Source organism: Nicotiana tabacum, chromosome 11 (assembly GCF_000715075.1).
Source record: "Nicotiana tabacum cultivar K326 chromosome 11, ASM71507v2, whole genome shotgun sequence".
In the NCBI taxonomy this organism is placed as follows: domain Eukaryota; kingdom Viridiplantae; phylum Streptophyta; class Magnoliopsida; order Solanales; family Solanaceae; genus Nicotiana; species Nicotiana tabacum.
Window position 1 is genome coordinate 52,516,271 of NC_134090.1, and position 21,439 is coordinate 52,537,709.

Here is a 21,439-nt window from a genome sequence, read left to right on the forward strand (position 1 = left end):
GGTGAAAACCCTCTTCCAAAAGCTCCAAAAATCGCCCAAGAGATGAAGTGAAATGAGATAAATGGTCGAAGTCCTGCATTAAATGAGCTGGGCACATGTCTTTGATGTTCGCAAATGCGACCAATACCTTGCAAATGCGGACCCTTGGCTTCAACTGCTGAGGTCGCAAATGCGACGGAGGGGTCGCAAATGCAAATACTGCTGAGGTCCCAAATGCGGCTCAGGTGTCGCAAATGCGAACACTGCCCAGGTTTAACTTCTTTGCAAATGCGAAGCTTTTCTCGAAAATGCGAGGTTCGCATTTGCAAACAATTTCTCGTATTTGCTAGACCTGCAACTACTGCCAAGAAATACCAGAAAACTGTGTGTTTTCTTACCCTTCCGAACGTCCAAAACTCACTCGAGCCCTCGGGGCTCCACACCAACCACACACACAGGTCTAACAATATCATACAAACTTGCTCACGCGATCGAAACACTGAAATAACATCAAAAAATCACGAATCGAATGCCAAAACGAATGGATTAACTTATGAACTCAAAAACTTCTAAAAACACTTCCGCGCGTCCGATTCTTATCAAATCAACTCGAAATGACGCCAAATTTGGCGTCCAAGTCTTAAATGACATTACGGACCTACTCCAACTTCCCAAACTGGAATCCGAACCCGATACCAAAAATTCCACCCTCGGTCAAACTTTCCAAAACTTCAAATTTCTAACTTTCGCCAAATGACCCCGAAACGACCTATGGACCTCCAATCCACTTTCAGACGCGCTCCTAACTCCAGAATCACCATACGGAGCTATTCCCATGCCCGGAATCTCAAACGGACGTTTAGAATGTAAAAATCCATTTCAACCCAAACTTATAGAATTTACTCAAAATGCCAACTTTCACTATTAGGCGCCGAAATGCTTCTGAGTAGTCCAAAACCCGATCCGAATATACGCCCAAGTCCGAAATTATCATACGAACCTATTGGAACCGTCAAATCCCGATTCCGAGATCGTTTACTCAAAATGTTAACCGATGTCAAATTTAGCCTTTTAAGCCAACTTAAGGAACCAAGTGTTCCGATTTCAACCCGAACTCTTCCAAATCTCGAACTAACCATCCCCGCAAGTCATAAAACTGTAAAAGCACGTACGAAAAGTCTTATTTAGATAATAGAGTTCTAGAAAGCAAAATGATCGGTCGGGTCGTTACCGTTACTGTGTAAACGCTGGAAGAGGAGTTTAACCTAACCTTAAAGAATTGGCAACTATTTCGTAAAAATCAAAAGAAAGGTGGATCAATATAGTTCAAACTTCAAACCAGCAGAATCATTAAATTTCTCTAAAAAGTTCGTCATTATGCCTGAGCTTTACCGAAATTCCATCACAATTTAATGCATTTGGGGACTGATTAATATAAGAATCCCCAAGAATACACCTCCAACATACGGTTTTTTAGATCTATCTACATAAAATTAAGGAACATGGCGAAAAAGCCAAAAAAAAATTACTTAAGCAAGTCCTCTTAGTCCCAAGATAATTACTCCCTCCGTAATAATTTATGTGAATTTGTTTGACTGGGCACAAAGTTTAAGAAAAAATGAAGACTTTTAGAACTTGTGGTCCTAAATAAGTGAAAAAGTGGCCAAAGTATTTGTGTGGTTATAAAAGCTTCTCATTAAGGATAGAATTGTAAGTTTAAGCTAAATTGTTACCAAATTTAGAAAGAGGTCATTCTTTTTGGAACGAACCAAAAAGGAAATTGGTTCACGTAAACTGGAACAGAGGAGTATTTTATTTAAATTGTCTCATTTTTGTAACCCATCAACTATGTTTTAACCACAAGTTAGCTTTGGATCAGCTATATAAATCACTTACATCCCTTTATACTAGGGTCAATATCATTCAAATACTACAGGGAGAAATTCAAAAATAGCCATATTTATAACTGGTCGTTCAAAAATAGCCCAGTTTCAAAAGTAATCGAAATTTAGCCACTTTTCATGTAAAGATAAATCTGAGCGAAAACACTGTTCAAAACCCGAAAAATACGCCAGTATATTAAATTGGAGTTCCAGCATAAGTATGCTTGAACTCCAGCATTTTATACTGGAGTTCTAGGATAAGTATGCTGGAACTCCAGCATAATATGATGGAGTTCCAGCATAAGTACACTAGAACTCCAGCATAATATACTGGAGTTCCAGCAAGTATAATTGTCCAGTATAATATACTGGAGTTTGGAGCACCGGTGCTCCAGTCTCCAGTATATTATACTGGAGTCAGCAAAGTATACCGGTCCAGCATAATATGCTGGAGTTCATACACAGGTGCACCGAACTCCAGTATATTATGCTGGACCGGTCTCTATTGCAGCAAAATAGTGGCTATTTTTCATTGACTTCGTAAACGCTGGCTATTTTTGAGTGACCAGTCCCAGAACTGGCTATACCATGTTATTTTTACAATATAGTACAAGCAATAGATTTTAGGGGTATTATCAATTTTAGCCCACGCCAGAAACTATTTATATATGGTAGCCGCAAAAGTGTATAAAATTTGTATATAATATACAAAATATATACAAATTTTATACATTTTTCGAGTATTATTTTTACAGCAGCTATACAATATCATTTTTCTAGAGTTTAAGTATCATAAAGTTTTTATGGGATGACTTTTTCGAAATATAGATGTAGAAAATATGCTTATGTTTCTTAACAAATTCTAAATAACTTATATTTACCTTCTTTTTTTTAATATTCTTGTGAATTGAAATTGTGACAAGCTAGTGAAATTGAGAGAGAATTAAATATAGAAGTTCTTTATTTTCACACCTAAAATCTTTTTTATTATGTCAAAGCGCATTACGTGTAAAACATTAAAACCAATTAATTTCTCATCTACCTCCTGACACGTAAGTTTACCTGTCTCATTCATCATGTCATATTACTGGAAAGGACAAGTTGTTATTTTTACCAGAAATTTGAGATTCTAATTTTATTTTATTTTTTTGGTTTATCAATGTTTGGATCATTGCATGCCAAACAAACAAGTGGCCATTGTATAATTCTTGATCTAAATAGTAGGAAATTCCAGTTGAATAGTGAGGACAACAAGCCGGTCCTAGAAAATGACCTGTCATAATATATTTTGATGGAAGTTTGTGAAGAAAAAGGAAAAACAATATTATTTGACAACATTTTGCTGTCAAATAATTTTGTTAATCTAACATGGTGTCTCAAATTTCTTAATCAAAGTCAATCAGTTTCCTTGTTTTCAAAACTTTCTCTTTATGCAGTTGGCTAAATAATCAAAAGGAAAATACCCTAAAAAAATGTTAGACGCAGAAATTTGTGATTAAATGTATAGTACCCCTCATAGTTTAAGCTTTTCACTTTTGGCACTTTAAACTTTAGTCCCTTTTTTTTTTTTGACATTTTCAAATGTTTGTTTGTAGAAATTAAGGAAATATTTTCAATAGGATAATCCCCTGTTGGCCAATATGTGAAGACACATCTAACTATGATACAAAAAACAATATGGTGCAATAAGAAGTGCAAAAGGTACAAATATGATTAGTTGAAAAGACGTAAGGAATTGGTTTGACATGATATAAAAGATTTTGTTAAGATCTTCCAAAAATATATTTTCGGATAAAAATGTTTGAAAAATAGTTGAAATTAACTAGGGTTTGAAGGGAGCTATGTAAGGCAACCTAGTTAAGTTAGCTAGGACTCTAGTAGGTCTGTAATTATGCTTAAACCTAACTCTAGTAGGCTTGTATCTATCCTTAGCTGTTTGTGATAAAGTTGTAAAGTTGTAATACATATAACTTCATTAGAATACATGTAACAGCCAAATACCTATTGTAGGACTCTCTATTAAGTCCATCTCTACGTATATATATTCCCCTTTGTATCAGCAAGCAAGAGCAACGATTGAGAAACAGAAAATACAAGAAACAGTGTGTTCTAAGCCATATTTTCTTTATGGTATCAAAGCACTAGGCTGAAAACCAATGATCCTGAAGTTCCCTTCCTCGCAAAACAACCATGGTTGTTTCTTCTAGCATAACCCTAGCCCTCGCACCTTCTTAACTTCACCAACTCATCTCGATCTGTCTCTTTAAACTAAAACTATCAAATTACCTTGTTTGGAGGACACAAATCGTTCAACTTATGCAGACTTTAAAAGTCCACAAGATCGTTAAAGAGGAGCCCCCATCCGAGAACATACAGGATGAGAAAGGAGATGTCAATTCAAACCCAAAATTCACTGAATGGAAAGAATGTGAAGTTCTTGTTAGGAGTTGACTCTCCACAACCACAACAACGACAGACGTGTCGATGTTCCTCATCATTGGTTGCTCTACTGCAGGAAAAATATGGAGTTGCCTTGAGGATACATATCTACAAGCGAGCAAAGACAAGGAATTTCAGTTGAAGCAACAACTTCAAACTGTGAAACTAGGGTCCAAATCGATTGTTGAATACATAAAGGAGTTTAAGGAAATCTGTGATAGCCTCATGGCTATTCAAAAACCATTGGATGAAGATAGAAAAGTAATTAACTTTGCTAGAGGTCTTGGTAGTAAATACAAGACCATTCGCACTGTGATGCTTGGTAAAGCACCATATCCCAACTTTAATCAGTTTATAAATGCCCTTAGAGGTTTTGAGATAAGGGAAGATTGAGAGGAGCAAGTGACACAGGCAAATCTTGACTCAGCCGTAGCTTTTATGGGACAGAGAACACAAGGACGAGGTCGAAGCAATTCTTTTAGAGAAAGAGGAAACCAAAGAGGAAGAGGAAATAGAGGAGGTTTTAACCAAAGGCCATTCAATACACAATTTTGACCAAGTCAACCGAAGGAAAACTCCAAAAATAATCCTTGTCAAATTTGTGGAAGGAACAACCATATGACACTTCTTTATTTTTATAGATGGGATTACTCCTATCAAGCACAACAAGAGGTTCCACAAGCTTTATTATCTATGACGCTTTCCGATCAACATGATAGTCATCTTTACATGGATTCATAAACTACCAACCACATGGTGAACTCTTCAGGTATACCTACAAATCCTTCTCAATTCAATGGAACTGATCTCGTCATGATAGGTAATGGTGATAAATTACCTATCACACACATGGGAGACAAAAATATTGGGAAGAACCTACATTTAAAGAATGTTTTTGTTGTGCCCAGACTCAAGAAAAACCTTATTTCTGTTAGTAAACTTGTTATTGATAATCTTTGCTCTCTCGAGTTCACTAACAAAGGTTTTTCTGTTAAGGACAGGAAAATGGGAAAAGTTCTGGCAAAAGGGAATAGAAGTCATGACTTGTACGCCCTGGAAGGAAATTTACATAAGGCATTAACAACTACAAGAGCAGAGAAGAATTCAAAAACAATATGGCATCAAAGATTAGGACATCCACAATAAAAAATTCTTAGCTTTTTACATAGCAATAAAATGATTGATGTTAAAAGATGGAATAAAATTTTTCTGTTTGCTCTAGTTGTCAAATGGGCAAATGTTGTAAGTTACCCTTTCAAGTGTCGAATAAAAGAGAAATTGAGGCATTGGCAAAAATGTATAATGATTTATGGGGTCCTGCTCCGGTTGCATCATCTCAAAAAATTAAATATTATGTTATATTTATTGATGACTGCACTAGATTCACTTGGTCTTACGCTCTGAAAAGAAAATCTGATTTTCTATTTATTGTTATAGTTTTCCAAAAATTGGTAGAAAATCAGTTTTCGAGAAAACTCAAGGTCTTTCAGTCTGATGGTGGAGCAGAGTTTAATAGCCTAGAATTCATTGATCACTTGGCTTAAAATGGTGTCAAAAGACAGATTTCATGTCCGCATACTGCAGAACAAAATAGATTCGTAGAGAGGAAACACAGGCACATTGTTAAAACGGGTCTAACTTTGTTATTCAATGAAAACTTGCCATTATTCCTTTGGGTTGAAGCCTTTATGACTACAGCTTTTCTAATTAACATGATGCCTACCTCTACTTTGAGCATGCCATCCCCGTTCTCTAAATTGTTTCGTCAAAAACTTGATTACAATTCCCTAAAAGTGTTTGGGTGCAGATGTTTTTCTTATCTGAAAGGGCAAAATAAGAACAAGTTCCAACCAAAAATATTTCCATGTGTGTTCATAGGTTATAACCTATTCCACAAAGGGTTTAGATGTTATCATCCTCCGTTAAAGAAGGTTTTCATATCACGCCATATTATTTTTGATAAACTCAAGTTACCCTATGTGTCCTCTACTAATGATTTTTTTGCAGAATCAAGTAACATTTAGTTTACTACATTCCAGGAGTTCATACAGAAGCACTATGACCAATGTGCTATTGGAACACTTGAAGCTACAGAAACATCCTGTGATACCCCATCCCAGGAAGACTTAACGGCCATTGTCCAGCCTGCCCCCACAGTCCATATCATATCTCCTGAACTTTTAGAAGTGTCTTCGGATACCTCTGACATATCCACACCAGGTTCTAATAATTCCAATCCTAGCAACCCTTCATCTCTTTCTAGTCCAGTAGCCATACCAACACTACTAGAATTCCTGTAAAAAGCGACCAAAAATTAGCGACCAAATTTGGTCGGTCAAGAAAAGCGACCAAAGTTGGTCGCCAAACTGCCGAAAATAATAAAAAAAATATTTGAAATACTTTAGTGACCAAAGTTGGTCGCTATTTGGCCGCAAATTTAGTCAAATTGTTGACTGGACTGGTCAGACTTGCTTGGTCAAATATATACTGAGATTAGCGACCAATATTGGTCGCTAAAGTGGGACCCACATTAAATTTGTTAATAATTTTATTATTATTTTATAAAACTTATAAAATATAAATATATATAATTTAAAACTTGCGACCAACGTTGGTCGCTAATTGAAGGATAAGTTGATAGCGACCAACATTGGTCGCTAACATGGGACCCAGTTATAATATTTTAATAAATATATATTTATTTAAAAAAAATTAAAATATAAATAAATATAATTCAAAAGCTAGCGACCAAAGTTGGTCGCTTAATGAAATAGAGACCAACGTTGGTCGCCAATGTGGGACCCAGTTCTAACGTTTAACAATTTTTATTATTAATTTAAATATTATATAAAATATAAATAAATCTGATTAAAATTTAGTGACCAAATTTGGTCGCTAAATTAAATTCATGTACTGTTAGTGACCAACTTTGGTCGCTAAATTAAATTCATTTACAGTTAGCGACCAAAGTTGGTCTCTATATGGTCAAAATTAAAAATCACTTTTGTATTTACTATGTAAATAATATAAATGTAAGTCGTTAACACTTTTGTAATACAAGGGATGAATAGTACTACGAAGCGGGCGTGTGTGTCTATATATATAATATATATATATATACTTACGCTATATACTATGCACTAAGTATAAGTGTATTAGGTAATACTGTATCGAATATAGCTTATATATATAATATATGTACTTACGCTATACTATGCACTAAGTATAAGTGTATTAGGTAATACTGTATCGAATATAGCTTATATATATATAATATATGTACTTACGCTATACTATGCACTAAGTATAAGTGTATTAGGTAATACTGTATCGAATACAACTTATATATATATATATATATATATATATATATATATATATATATATATATATATATATATATATATATATATGTACTTACGCTATACTATGCACTAAGTATAAGTGTATTAGGTAATACTGTATCGAATACAGCTTATATATATATATAATATATGTACTTACGCTATACTATGCACTAAGTATAAGTGTATTAGGTAATACTGTATCGAATATAGCTTATATATATAATATATGTACTTACGCTATACTATGCACTAAGTATAAGTGTATTAGGTAATACTGTATCGAATATAGCTTATATATATATAATATATGTACTTACGCTATACTATGCACTAAGTATAAGTGTATTAGGTAATACTGTATCGAATATAGCTTATATATATATATATAATATATATACTTATATAATATATGTACTTACGCTATATACTATGCACTAAGTATAAGTGTATTAGGTAATACTGTATCGAATACAGCTTATATATATAATATATGTACTTACGCTATACTATGCACTAAGTATAAGTGTATTAGGTAATACTGTATCGAATACAGCTTATATATATAATATATGTACTTACGCTATACTATGCACTAAGTATAAGTGTATTAGGTAATACTATATCGAATACAGCTTATATATATAATATATGTATTTACGCTATACTATGCACTAAGTATAAGTGTATTAGGTAATACTGTATCGAATATAGCTTATATATATATAATATATGTACTTACGCTATACTATGCACTAAGTATAAGTGTATTAGGTAATACTGTATCGAATATAGCTTATATATATATAGGTAATACTGTATTGAATACAGCTTATATATCTATATAATATATGTACTTACGCTATATACTATGCACTAAGTATAAGTGTATTAGGTAATACTGTATCGAATACAGCTTATATATATAATATATGTACTTACGCTATACTATGCACTAAGTATAAGTGTATTAGGTAATACTGTATCGAATACAGCTTATATATATAATATATGTACTTACGCTATACTATGCACTAACTATAAGTGTATTAGGTAATACCGTATCGAATACAGCTTATATATATATATATATGGTCGCTATTTTGGTAGCCAAATTATTTTTGACTGTTTGACCAAAATAGCGACCAACGTTGGCCGCCATTTTTGACCGTTTGACCAAAATGGCGACCAACTTTGTTCGCTATATTTGAAAATAAATAAATAAAATATATATATATATATATAAGAGGAAAATAATTATTTTATTTATTTATTTTCAAATATAGCGACCAAAGTTGGTCGCCATTTTGGTCAAACGGTCAAAAATGGCGACCAACGTTGGTCGCTATTTTGGTCAAACAGTCAAAAATAATTTGGCTACCAAAATAGCGACAAAGTTTGGTCGCTAGTTGTTTTAACAAGAGCCAAAACGGGTTTCAGGTCCATTCTTTCAAAATTATTCCCCAAATTAAAATATTTCTCCTCTAACACTCAAAACCCCTTCCCCCCTCCGACTTCCAGCAGCAGCGACGCCCCCGCCACCGGCGACCCCTGACGGCAGCAGCAAATTCCGGCGACCTCCACTCCCAAGGTTAGTTTCTCTCTCCTTTCTTTTATTTTTCCGAAAAACAGTGATTTTAGGGGTTCAATTCCAATATATTAGGGTTCAAAGTTATATATTATTTGTCAACTATGTTTAGTTCAAAGTTAATTCCATGTTAGGGTTTAATTTCTCCATGTTAGGGTTCAATTTCTCCATGTTAGGGTTCAATTTCTCCATGTTATATATTATTTGCAATTTTTAGGGTTCTTATTAATACTTTTAGGGTTCAAATAAATTAACTATTTAGGTAGACTAATTTATATATGGGGTTAAATTTCATTTTATGAAGCAACAATAATAGGATATGAATTGGACTTTTAGTTAACTAAAAAAAGATTAGGCTATGAATTAACTAATTTAATTTGTTCTTGCTTTATTTAAATAGATGGAACATCGTTCTTGGATGTACAATAGGAATTATCCTAATCGGCGGGGATTGCGGGAGGATTTTGTAGAAGGGGTTGAGGACTTTATTAGACATGCAATGTCACTTCCACCATACATAAAAGAAGGAGTAAGTAGGTGCCCTTGTGTTAAGTGTGATTGTATGAAGTTTGGAAACCGGAGGAAGTTAAGGTTCATCTTTATATGGTGGGGTTTATAGCGAATTACTTTGTGTGGACTAATCATGGAGAGATGGATGGTAGCCATGGGATATTTCATAACATGGTTGTTGGTGAAAGTAGTAGATCGAGGGAGAATAGAAATAGTGATTCCAGAATTTATGATATGGTTGCGAATGCTTTTGGAATGCACTTTAGGGGTGAGGCCAACGAAAATGTTGAACAAACTCCTAATGATGAAGCAAGACATTTTTATGAACAGTTAGAGGAAGCTAGTCGTCCACTACGTGAAGGACGTCCGCACTCTGAGTTGTCTGTTGCAGTTAGATTACTAAGTATCAAATCTGATTGGAATATTTCTCAAGCAGCCATGGATTATTTCATTGACCTTATGCGTGAACTAGTTGACGAGGAAATCGAATTACCTGGTGATTTTGATAAGGCAAAGAGATTATTTTCTAAGTTAGGACTTTCGTCAATGAGAATTGATTGTTGTGAAGATGGTTGCATGTTATATTATAAAGATGATGCAAATTTAAGCAATTGTAAATTTTGCGGAAAGTCTCGTTTCAAGAGGCTTTCCAGCGGGAAGATGGTCGCTATCAAGGCGATGCATTATTTACCTCTTATACCTAGGCTAAAGAGGTTATATGTGTCGATGAGTTCTGCTCCTCATATGAGATGGCACTTTGAAAATAGAAGACCACCTGGTGTTATGTGCCATCCTTCAGATGGAGAAGCTCGGAAGCACTTTGTTAGGACATATCCATATTTTGCTAGTGAACCAAGGAACATTCGGTTAGGTCTGTGTGCGGATGGCTTCACGCCTTTTTCTGTATCTGCGACACCATATTCATGTTGGCCTGTCTTTCTTACACCTTATAATCTACCACCCGAGTTGTGCATGACTAGTCCATATATATTCTTAAATTGTAATATCCCCGGTCCACGTAATCTGAAAAGTTTGATAGATGTATATTTGCAACCTTTTATTGATGAGCTAAAACAATTGTGGTACGATGGTGTTGAAACATATGATATATCAACCAAGCAGAATTTCAATTTGCGTGCTAATTTAATGTGGACAATTAATGATTTTCCTGCATATGGAATGTTGTCTGGGTAGATGACTACTGGGAAGCTAGCTTGTCCTTACTGCATGGAAAATAGTAAAGCGTTCACTTTGAAACATGGTCGAAAGCAATCATGGTTTGATTGTCATCATCAATTCTTGCCTGAGGGTCATGAGTTTAGAAGGATGAAAAATGCTTTCAAAAAGAATAAACTGGAATATGATTATCCACCTCCGATAAACATGAGCAAGTGTGTATGGGAACACTAGTATAGCGCGGACGTGACTGCAAATTTTAATCTCAAAGCTCGCAAGCGGTTGTCGCATTCTTTCTCCATAGCTAGACAGCTGAACCAGAAGCCTGGCTGGTTGCTTCAGGAGTTTTGGGATGATTTGCAAAGGCAATGGCTTACTGTAGAGTTCTTACAGAAGAGCGAAAAGGGAAAGAAAGCTCGCGCATCTGAGAAGGGCGGATCATTGCACACTGGAGGTGCGGTCAGCCAGGGGACAATAAAAAGAAGAATGGTACGTAATTGCTTAATTTATTTTAATTTTCAAAGTATATCTATTCTATTTATTAATTAAAATTTATGAGTTTTCAGGAAAAGAAGTTGGGCCGTTCGATGAACCAAGATGAGCTATTCATGGAGACTCATATTGTGAAGAAGAAGAAAGAGACGAATCAAGAAAGGTGGGTCGAGGGACGTGCCTCGACTGTACATGTAAGTTTTCACTTTTCATTAAGTATTTTCATTTACTTTTATATAAATTTTGAAATACTAATTCAATTTACTTTTTCTTATAGGATCGCTTCAGAGTTGAAGCTGAGGAATTGATACGCAGCCAGCCACCTAATGAGTCAGGCGCGCCATTCCAACTTTCGGCCGAGGATGTTGAAAGACTATGGACGCGGGCTGTAGGCGGTCCAAAATGGGGGAAGGTATACGGCCTTCCTACTAAGACATTCCATCGGTATAGGTGTGGAATGCAAGGAATAGGGACTTCCTCGCAAGCCGAGCAACTTGATGGGGAGAGCCTCTCCGCTATGCGGGAGACTGTGACAAAGCTCACATCCGAGCTAGAAGCGTCCAAGGAAAGAGAAAAGCTTAGAGATGCTCAGTATATTGGCGTGGTCGCTCAGTGCCAGAGCATGCAAGAGCAGATCAAAAATCTCCTAGCTGGATCTTTTCGATTCCCCGGTCTCGGCCATCATCGCTAGAGGCTGCCCGTCCCCGTGCTCGTTTGTCTCGTCCTTCAAGTGGTCGTTCCTCCCGTCCTCCCCGTGATCATTCTTCCCGTCATCGACAAGTAGACCCTTCTCAATACCGTGATGATGATGAAACTTCATCAAACGGTGATGATAATGATGTACCAAACAATGAATGAATTTTAGACAATTTGAACTAGACAAATACAATTTATTTTTCATTGGGTTGTAATAAGAGTTAACTTAGTTTGGTAGTTTTATTGAAATTTACACTTTCTTGGTTTTAATGTAGCTTTTAATGTTGTTTTTGTGTTGTTGTTGTTGTTGTTGTTGTTGGGTTGTTGTTTGGTATTGTTATTGGAATTGTTGTTTGAATTGTTGTTGTTGTTGCTTGTTAGGGTTTTGGTATGACTGGCAGGTGGTGTAGCTGCCAAAACAGGCAGTTTCTGCCAAAATAATACACAGAAAAGCGACCAAAGTTGGTCTCTATTTGGTCGCTTTTCATGTTAAAAAAATAATTTTCTGGAGAATAGCGACCAACGTTGGTCGCTATTTACCCAGATTTCTACAAAAAGCGACCAAACTTGGTCGCTATTTCATTAAAAAAATAAAAATTTTGGTGATATAGCGACCAAAGTTGGTCGCTAATATTTAAAAAATAAATTAAATTCATGTATTTAGGGACCAAAGTTGGTCGCTAGTTTAATAAAATAAATAAATAATTGAATAAAAAAGCGACCAACATTGGTTTCTAGTTTCCAGATTTTAAAATATAATATTTGGATTAGAGACCAAAGTTGGTCGCTTTTTAATGATTAATAATAAATAAATAAATAACGTATTCTATATTTAGAGACCAATTTTGGTCGCCAAATTTATATTATTAAATTAATAAAGTGACCAAAGTTGGTCTCTATAGTCAATATCCGGAAAAATTGGTCCATTTAGCTTAGAGACCAAAGTTGGTCGCTAATTAGCGACCAACTTTGGTCCCTAAATAAAAGGGACCATCAATATAGCTACCAGGCCCTTTTGGTCGCTTTATATCCATACCAGGTTCTAATAATTCCAATCCTAAAAGCCCTTCATCTCTTTCTAGTCCAATAGCCATACCAGGTCCTACTAACCTAAGCAACTTGTCCTCTCATTACAGTTCAGGAGCAAACTCCTCGAGTCCAGACTTATCCAATATTCCAGGCATCGATCTCTTTGTTGAACTCCCACCGCTACCTGCCAAGCCTCCTCCTGCTGTACCTCCAGCTGAGTATTGTTCATTAGCTTCACTAGCTGCAGACAGCACGTGGATCACCAAATCCCACCTTTCAGTCTTTGTCCCTCGCTTCTTGTACACTTTTTGATACTACTAAACCTAAATTTATTAAAATAGCATTATCTAAGCCTCATCGGGTATCTGCTATGCATGAAGAATTGCAAGCTCTTCGATCTAATGGAACTTGGGTACTAGTCCCTCGAAAATCTAACATGAACGTGGTTGGTTCACGCTGGATGTTCAAAACTAAATTTCATTTTGATGGTTTTGTGGAACGCTTTAAAGCTCGATTAGTTGCTAAAGGTTACAATCAAATTGAAGGTGTGTACTTTGACGATACCTTTAGTCCAGTTGTGAAAGCTGCTACAATCCGAGTTGTTTTGTCCATTATTATTGCTTTGAATTGGGATATCAAACAATTAAATGTCAAGAATGCTTTTTTACATGGCGACCTCAAGGAGAAGGTATTTATGGAACAACCTCCTAGATTTCGCAATCCTATATTCCCGAATCATGTTTGTCTGCTCAAAAAGGCCATCTATGCCCTCAAACAAGCTCCAAAATATTGGTTCTACAAGTTCAGCTCATATTTATTTCATCTTGGATTTCTATGTAGCAAGGCAGACTCTTCTTTGTTTGTTCAGCATTCTTCAGAGGGTACTATATTGCTCCTACTTTATGTCGATGATATTATCTTGACTGGAAGCAATTCTTTTCTTTTGTCTCGAATTTTATACACACTGCAATCACACTTTGCCACGAAAGATTTGGGACCCCTTCATTATTTCCTTGGCATAGAGGTCTATCGCGACAAGGATGGACTTTTTCTTAGCCAGCACACGTATGCTACTGCCATACTTCAACTCACAGATATGTTGGTTGCTCGAGCTCATCCAACTCCTCTCTCCCAGAAACATCACCTTCATGACTCTACTGGCTCTCTTGTTGATGCCTCTGAATATCGCAGCTTGGTTGGTGCTTAGAGCACCTGACGCTAACTCGACCAGAGATCTCTCATAGTGTAAATTTATTATGTTAATTCATGCAGCATCCAACTGTAGTTCCTGGTCTGGGATTAAAAGGGTGCTTCGCTACATCACTGGTTCTCCTCACCTCGGTTTGCTGATCTCCACTCGCTCTTCTCTTAATTTGGTTGGATTTTCTGATGCTGATTGGGCTGGTTGCCCCATTATACGGCGGTCCACAACTGGCATATGTGTTTTCCTTTTCTCTAATTGTGTTAGCTGGTCCTCGAAGAAACAACACATAGTTACTAGGTCTAGTGCAGAAGTTGAGTATCGTTCATTAGCTTCACTGGCTGCAAACATCACGTGGATCACTTACTTGTTGAAAGATATTGGTATCTCGTTGCCTAGACCTCCGCACTACTAGAAATTCGGTAAAAAGCGACCACAAAAAGCGACCAAAGTTGGTTGCTTATAAGCCTAAAAGCGACCAAAAAGCGACCAAACATGCATGGTCGCAATATTGCTGGTCCCTTTATTTTAGGGACCAAAGTTGGTCGCTAAAAGGACCAAATATTCCGGGTAAAGACATAGCGACCAACTTTGGTCGCTTTATTATTTTAATAATATAATTTTGGCGACCAAAGTTGGTCTCTAAATGTAAAATACGTTATTTATTTATTTATTATTAATCATAAAAAAACGACCAACTTTGGTCTCTAATCCAAATATTATATTTTAAAATCTGAAAAATAGAGACCAAGATTGGTCGCTTTTTTTTTTATTTTTTTAAAAAATAAGCGAGCATAGTTGGTCGCTAACTTCAAGAAATAATTTTTTTTTAATTATAAGCGACCAACTTTGGTCGCTATATTTCCAGAATATTTTTTTTAAATAGAATAGCGACCAAAGTTGGTCGCTATTGCCCAGAAAATTGTTTTTTTTTTAAGGGAAAAGCGACCAATTAGCGACCAAAGTTGGTCGCTTTTCTTGGTATATTTTTGCCAGAAAATGCCTGTTTAGGCAGCTACACCACCTGCCAGCTTACCAAAAATCTTAAACATGCATTTTATGCCAACAACAACAACAACAATAAACAACAACAACAATAAAAAGCAACAAAGTATAAAGTTCAATAGAACTAACACATTAAGCTAACAAAACTAAGTTAACGCTTATTACAAGCCCATTCGAAAACTGGTTCTATTGTCTAGTTCAAAGTATATAAAGTACTCAAGGAGTGTTCTTTCAGCATCCTCATCCGAAAGTTGGATTGCCTCGCCCGACTCATTAGGTGGCTGACTGCGTATGAATTCCTCCACATCAGCTGTGAAGCGAACCTATAAGAAAAATTATATTAAATTAGTATTTCAAAATTTATATAAAAGTAAATCAAAATACTTAATGAAAAGTAAAAAACTTACATGTATAGTCGAGGCTCGACCCTCGACCCACCTTTCTAGATCAGTCTCTTTCTTCTTCTTTACAATACGAGTCTCATTGAATAACTCATCTTACTTCATTGGCATCATAAAGTTATCTGGTGGCTTTGGTGATTATCCTCGTGGTACAATTACTCGGGATGAACTTAGATACAGAGAGTAACTTGGATACAGTACCCGACAGGGTGTGTCTTTGATCAATTGTTGTTCTCATTAGCGACAATGATGATGAGAAGGCAATGGCATGTGTTTCAAACAGAGATGGTGTAGGTAAGAATTTAACATTTCCTAAGCAGATAAAAGAAGAGGTTATAGAGGAATTCTCTACTTCCTCTTGGAAAATGAAGTAGAGAATTCCTCTATAACCTTTTCTTTTATCAATTTAGGAAATGTTAAATTCCTACCTACACCATCACTATTTGAATCACATGTCATTGCCTTCTCATCATTATTGTCGCTAATGAGAACAACAATTAAAGGCACACTATGCCTGGTATTGTGTCTAAGTTATTCTTGGTGGAAGTTGCATTGCATGTCTAATAAAGTCATCAACCCCTTCTACAAAATCCTCCCGCAATCCTAAATTTCAATTCATATCCACAAAAGTTCAATTCATATCCTAAAGGCTCAATTCATATCCTAAAAGTTCAATTCATACACAAAAATTTCAATTCATATCCTAAAAGTTCAATTAATACACAAAAATTTCAATTCATATCCTAAAGGTTCAACTCATATCCACAAAAGTTCAAGTCATATCCTAAAATTTTAATTTATAAACTAAAATTCCAATACATAAACCAAAAATTTCAATTCATATCCTAAAGGTTCAATTCATATCCTAAAGGTTCAACGCATATCCACAAAAGTTCAAGTCATATCCTAAAATTTCAATTTATAAACTAAAATTCCAATACATAAACTAATATCCTAAAGGTTCAATTCATATCCTAAAGGTTCAACTCATATCCACAAAAGTTCAAGTCATATCCTAAAATTTCAATTTATAAACTAAAATTCCAATACATAAACTAATATCCTAAAGGTTCAATTCAGATCCTAAAGGTTCAACTCATATCCACAAAAGTTCAAGTCATAACCTAAAATTTCAATTTATAAACTAAAATTCCAATACATAAACAAACATCCTAAAGGTTCAATTCATATCCTAAAGGTTCAACTCATATCCACAAAAGTTCAAGTCATATCCTAAAATTTCAATTTATAAACTAAAATTCCAATACATAAACTAATATTCTAAAGGTTCAATTCATATCCTAAAGGTTCAACTCATATCCACAAAAGTTCAAGTCATATCCTAAAATTTCAATTTATAAACTAAAATTCCAATACATAAACTAATATCCTAAAGGTTCAATTCAGATCCTAAAGGTTCAACTCATATCCACAAAAGTTCAAGTCATAACCTAAAATTTCAATTTATAAACTAAAATTCCAATACATAAACAAACATCCTAAAGGTTCAATTCATATCCTAAAGGTTCAACTTATATCCACAAAAGTTCAAGTCATATCCTAAAATTTCAATTTATAAACTAAAATTCCAATACATAAACCAATATCCTAAAGGTTCAATTCATATCGTAAAGGTTCAACTCATATCCACAAAAGTTCAAGTCATATCCTAAAATTTCAATTTATAAACTAAAATTCCAAGACATAAACTAAAAGTCCAATTCATATCCTAAAGATTCAATTCATATGCTAAAGGTTCAACTCATATCCACAAAAGTTCAAGTAATATCCAAAAATTCCAATACATAAACAAAAAGTCCAATTCATATCCTAAAGGTTCAATTCATATCCTAAAGATTCAACTCATATCCATAAAAGTTCAAGTCATATCCTAAAATTTCAATTTATAAACTAAAATTCCAATACATAAACTAAAAGTCCAATTCATATCCTAAATGTTCAATTCATATCCTTAAGGTTCAACTCATATCCATAAAAGTTCAAGTCACATCCTAAAATTTCAATTTATAAACTAAAATTCCAATACATAAACTAATATCCTAAAGGTTCAATTCATATCCTAAAGGTTCAACTCATATCCACAAAAGTTCAAGTCATATCCTAAAATTTTAATTTATAAACTAAAATTCCAATACATTAACAAATATCCTAAAGGTTCAATTCATATCCTAAAGGTTCAACTCATATCCACAAAAGTTCAAATCATATTGTCACACCTCCTTTTTCCGCACCCGAGAGGGCGCAGGGGAGTTTTTCCAATTAAAGGACAATCGAAAACGGGATTTGTTTAATTATTTCAGAGTAGCCACTTGGGAGGTTTAGGGTGTCCCAAGTCACCAATTTTAATCCCGAATCGAGGAAATGAATGACTCCATATTACAGTCTGCGTACCAGAAATTCGGATAAGGAATTCTGTTAACACGGGAGAAGGTGTTAGGCATTCCCGAGTTCCGTGGTTCTCGCACGGTCGCTCAACTGTTATATTCGGCTTGATTATCTGATTTTTATAAAAAAAATGAACTTATGTGCCAATTTTGTCTTTTAACCGCTTTTGTCATTATTATTATTTTTACAAGGAATTGCAACGTCGCGAAAACATACCTCGAATCACGTTACATCAATGTACACGTGATTATTGACATATCTCGACTCGGTTGAGATTTGGATTTGGGTCACATCAATGTGCACCCGTGTTTAAGGAAATTAAATTATTAAAGGCGCGCCTAAAGCGACTAGCGTATTTATTTTGGGTAAGACCGTGGAATTTTACTAAACGGTCCATCCCGAAGTCCAAATAATTTTTAAAGCAAATATTTACTGAGGGCCCCGCAATTTGTATTTTATTTGGCGAGGCTCATCTCATTCTTATTTTTTAAAATGAATTTGCAACGTCATGGACACGCATCTCGAACCACGTCACAATCAATGTACCCGTGATTAGAAACACATTTCGACTCCGTCGAGAATTGGATTTGGGTCACATAAATGTGCACCCGAGTTTAGGAAGGCAAGATTTATTAAGGCGCGCTTAAAGAGACTATCGCGTTATTATTCTGGGAGGGCCGTGAGATTTGCTAAACGACCTGTCCTGGAAACTGAATGCTTCGATAATATACATTTAACGAGGGCCCCGCAGCTTGTGCGTTTTTATTTGTCGAGGCTCATCTCGTCTTTATTTTAAAAGGATATCCTATAGCAACTACGTTTCTTGTCGCATTTGCCTCTACTAGTTGAGAGCGGAGATAGTCCTAGTTAATTATATGCTTGCAGGTCATTTATAGTAGGATTCAGAATGCTAAAAAAATTCAGAAAACGAGGCTGCGTCTCATAGACGAGCGATCGAATCTCCTAGGCTCAAACCCAGTTTGTGTGGGATTAGCCAGGCTTGGGCCACTGATTTTCCGACGAGGCCTGCTTGATCTGTTTCAACTTGGGCTCGACCTTCGCGAGGTTGAGACCGTAAATTTGTGTTCTTTGTCTTAAAGGTGTGGTTTATCAATTATAATAAGGCAGTCTATCAAAAGAAATGAACTTAGCTAACAATGGATAGCTTCATGCTTGGCATGTATTAAAGAATATGCTACACGATTAGACTAAGTCTAAGATACAACCCAATGCATTGGGAATACTTTTAACTAGCAGCATACATATACAAACTGATATTCAATTACCATGCATTGATATCTACTAGGCGTGCAAGCTACTTCCAGCATCCAAACAAGAATAAAATTATTCTTACATTACATGATATTTAATGTAACAATCTATGTATAAAAAGACATTCTTCAGGTCTTTTCATTTGTATTCATGCTCAATTTTCCAATTACATCTGACAGTGTATTAGGTGTGTACCTGGTATAGAGAACAAAAAGAAGAAAGGAATGGTCAGTCGGGCAGTATGCAACAAACACAGCAGGAGCAGATACACAGCAACAGCACAGCAACAAACCAACAACCACAAGTGTTTTCCACAGTCCACAGACAACCAACAATAATTCCCAGAACAAAGAAAACCAGCAGATGGTCGAGCTCCAAACAAGTAATCCCAGAAAAGAGTAATGAAACAGCAGAAGTAACAGAGTGTTCAATGCAGCAATACCACCAGTTCAACAATCACAAGCAGCTCAATCAGTGCAGACAACAGAACTTGGCCAAGACAGCTTGGCCAATATGAACTCTTATGTAGCTTTCAGACAGTGTTTGGTTACAATGTTTACTGGAAATTTCCTTATATTTTCAGTTTTCTTTAAACTCACAAGACCTCCCTCAAGACTAAAAATTCCAGCCCTTTTTAAGTTCTGAAATGGCCTATTTATAAGCCAAACGACCCAGTGCAGCTAAGCTGCCTGCCTCCTCCCACTTGCAGACTGCCCATACTCTTTAAACCCATGCTTAAGTATCTTTTGATGCCAGCCCTTTGTTCCCCACGCCTGGCTTTTCTTTAATCAAAGGTTATGGGTTCATTTAAGTATTCATTTTAAACCTCATACTTTTGTGTCTTGTTCCCCATTAGTTTAATCTTAATTCAGTACCCTGCTGGTCAGCTCCTTTAAACTAAACTTTTCTTTCCTTTTCAAACCCCAGACTACCCCTGTTAAACCCTGATTATTACTGCCCTAAACCCATTGCAGCATCAAGGCATTTTGAACTTCTGAAGGTTCAAATTCAAGACTGCCCCAGACTGAACCTTTTCAGTCATTTTTGCAATGCAAACAAACTCATTTCAGACAATGCTGGGCATTCAGTCAGTGACAAGGTTCAATTAGTCATGTGAAATTATTTAGCTTATTTTATCCATTAGTTATAGAAAACTCATCGATGACGTTTATCGAGTCGACTATACTAATTATAACAGGTAATAATCAGTCGCTCATATAAACAATACGTACAGGGTCCCGAATGACTTAAAACATTTTTGTTCAATTACTGGGAACCTATATGAGTTAACTTATTCGACGATTAATCTAATTGACGAGCATGTATATCGCAGAGTACATTCAGAACACACATAGAAAATCAACCGACCAAATAAAAGGTCTTTGCTAGAGATGGAAGAAATCAGGAAAAATAACAGATAATAACAAATAATCACAACAAATCATGCTGACAACTCAATCAAAACTAAAAAGGAGAGGGGATACTTACTGGGGGAGTTTAAACCGAAATGACCCAAGTCCGACTTAGCTTTGACCATTTGAGGCCAAACAAACTTTAATCAGGGTGTTCTCACATGAGAACACCTTGACTAAGGTCCATTAGACCTCGAACCTTTGTTAAGGTTGGCTGGATTCCAAGGCTATCCGTGTTCTAGGTTTTGGATTTTCAGATCTGGTTTTTTAGGAGTTGTGGGTAGATTCGGACCAAACCAAGTTTGGTTTGGTCACGAGGAGGGTCAGGGGAGTGTCTGGTATAAAGATGGGGTGGTTTGGTATAGATCAGAGTTCGACTCAAATCTTCAAATGAAGATTCGAGACGAAGGAAGGTGATTCGAGGCAAATGGATAGCAGATCCATGTTTAGGACAGTGAGGTGGTCCTGGGTGTTCAGGAGGTGGCCACCGGCGTCCATGCCGCCGGCTTTAATGGCGAGGGAGATGGGGCAGCTAGGGTTTCTAATGGGAGGTCCGGGTTTGAGCTTGGGGACGATAGGATGGGGTGTTCGTATAGGGGGCGTGGG

At 35.8% G+C, this 21,439-nt stretch overlaps 1 protein-coding gene and 1 long non-coding RNA gene across 2 annotated transcripts; both read left to right on the forward strand.

Annotated features, from left to right (window-relative positions):
* Positions 1-3,931: 3,931 nt before the first annotated feature.
* Positions 3,932-5,597, forward strand: LOC107768273 (uncharacterized). Its single transcript, XR_001644122.2, has 2 exons — positions 3,932-5,070; positions 5,298-5,597. It is a non-coding gene; the product is annotated as an uncharacterized LOC107768273 (long non-coding RNA).
* A 4,584-nt stretch (positions 5,598-10,181) lies between these two features.
* Positions 10,182-12,178, forward strand: LOC142165839 (uncharacterized). Its single transcript, XM_075224217.1, has 4 exons — positions 10,182-10,253; positions 11,154-11,408; positions 11,486-11,605; positions 11,689-12,178. The coding sequence occupies exons 1-4, from the start codon at positions 10,182-10,184 to the stop codon at positions 12,100-12,102; spliced, it is 861 nt and encodes a 286-aa protein (XP_075080318.1). The 3' UTR covers positions 12,103-12,178.
* Positions 12,179-21,439: the final 9,261 nt, after the last annotated feature.

Excerpts from the sequence above, each read along its gene's own strand:
- LOC142165839 (XM_075224217.1), top strand. The coding sequence starts at position 10,182 with ATGGATTATTTCATTGACCTTATGCGTGAACTAGTTGACGAGGAAATC. Across the intron at positions 11,409-11,485 it reads GGACAATAAAAAGAAGAATG|GAAAAGAAGTTGGGCCGTTC; the intron begins GTACGTAATTGC and ends ATGAGTTTTCAG. Across the intron at positions 11,606-11,688 it reads GACGTGCCTCGACTGTACAT|GATCGCTTCAGAGTTGAAGC; the intron begins GTAAGTTTTCAC and ends TTTTTCTTATAG.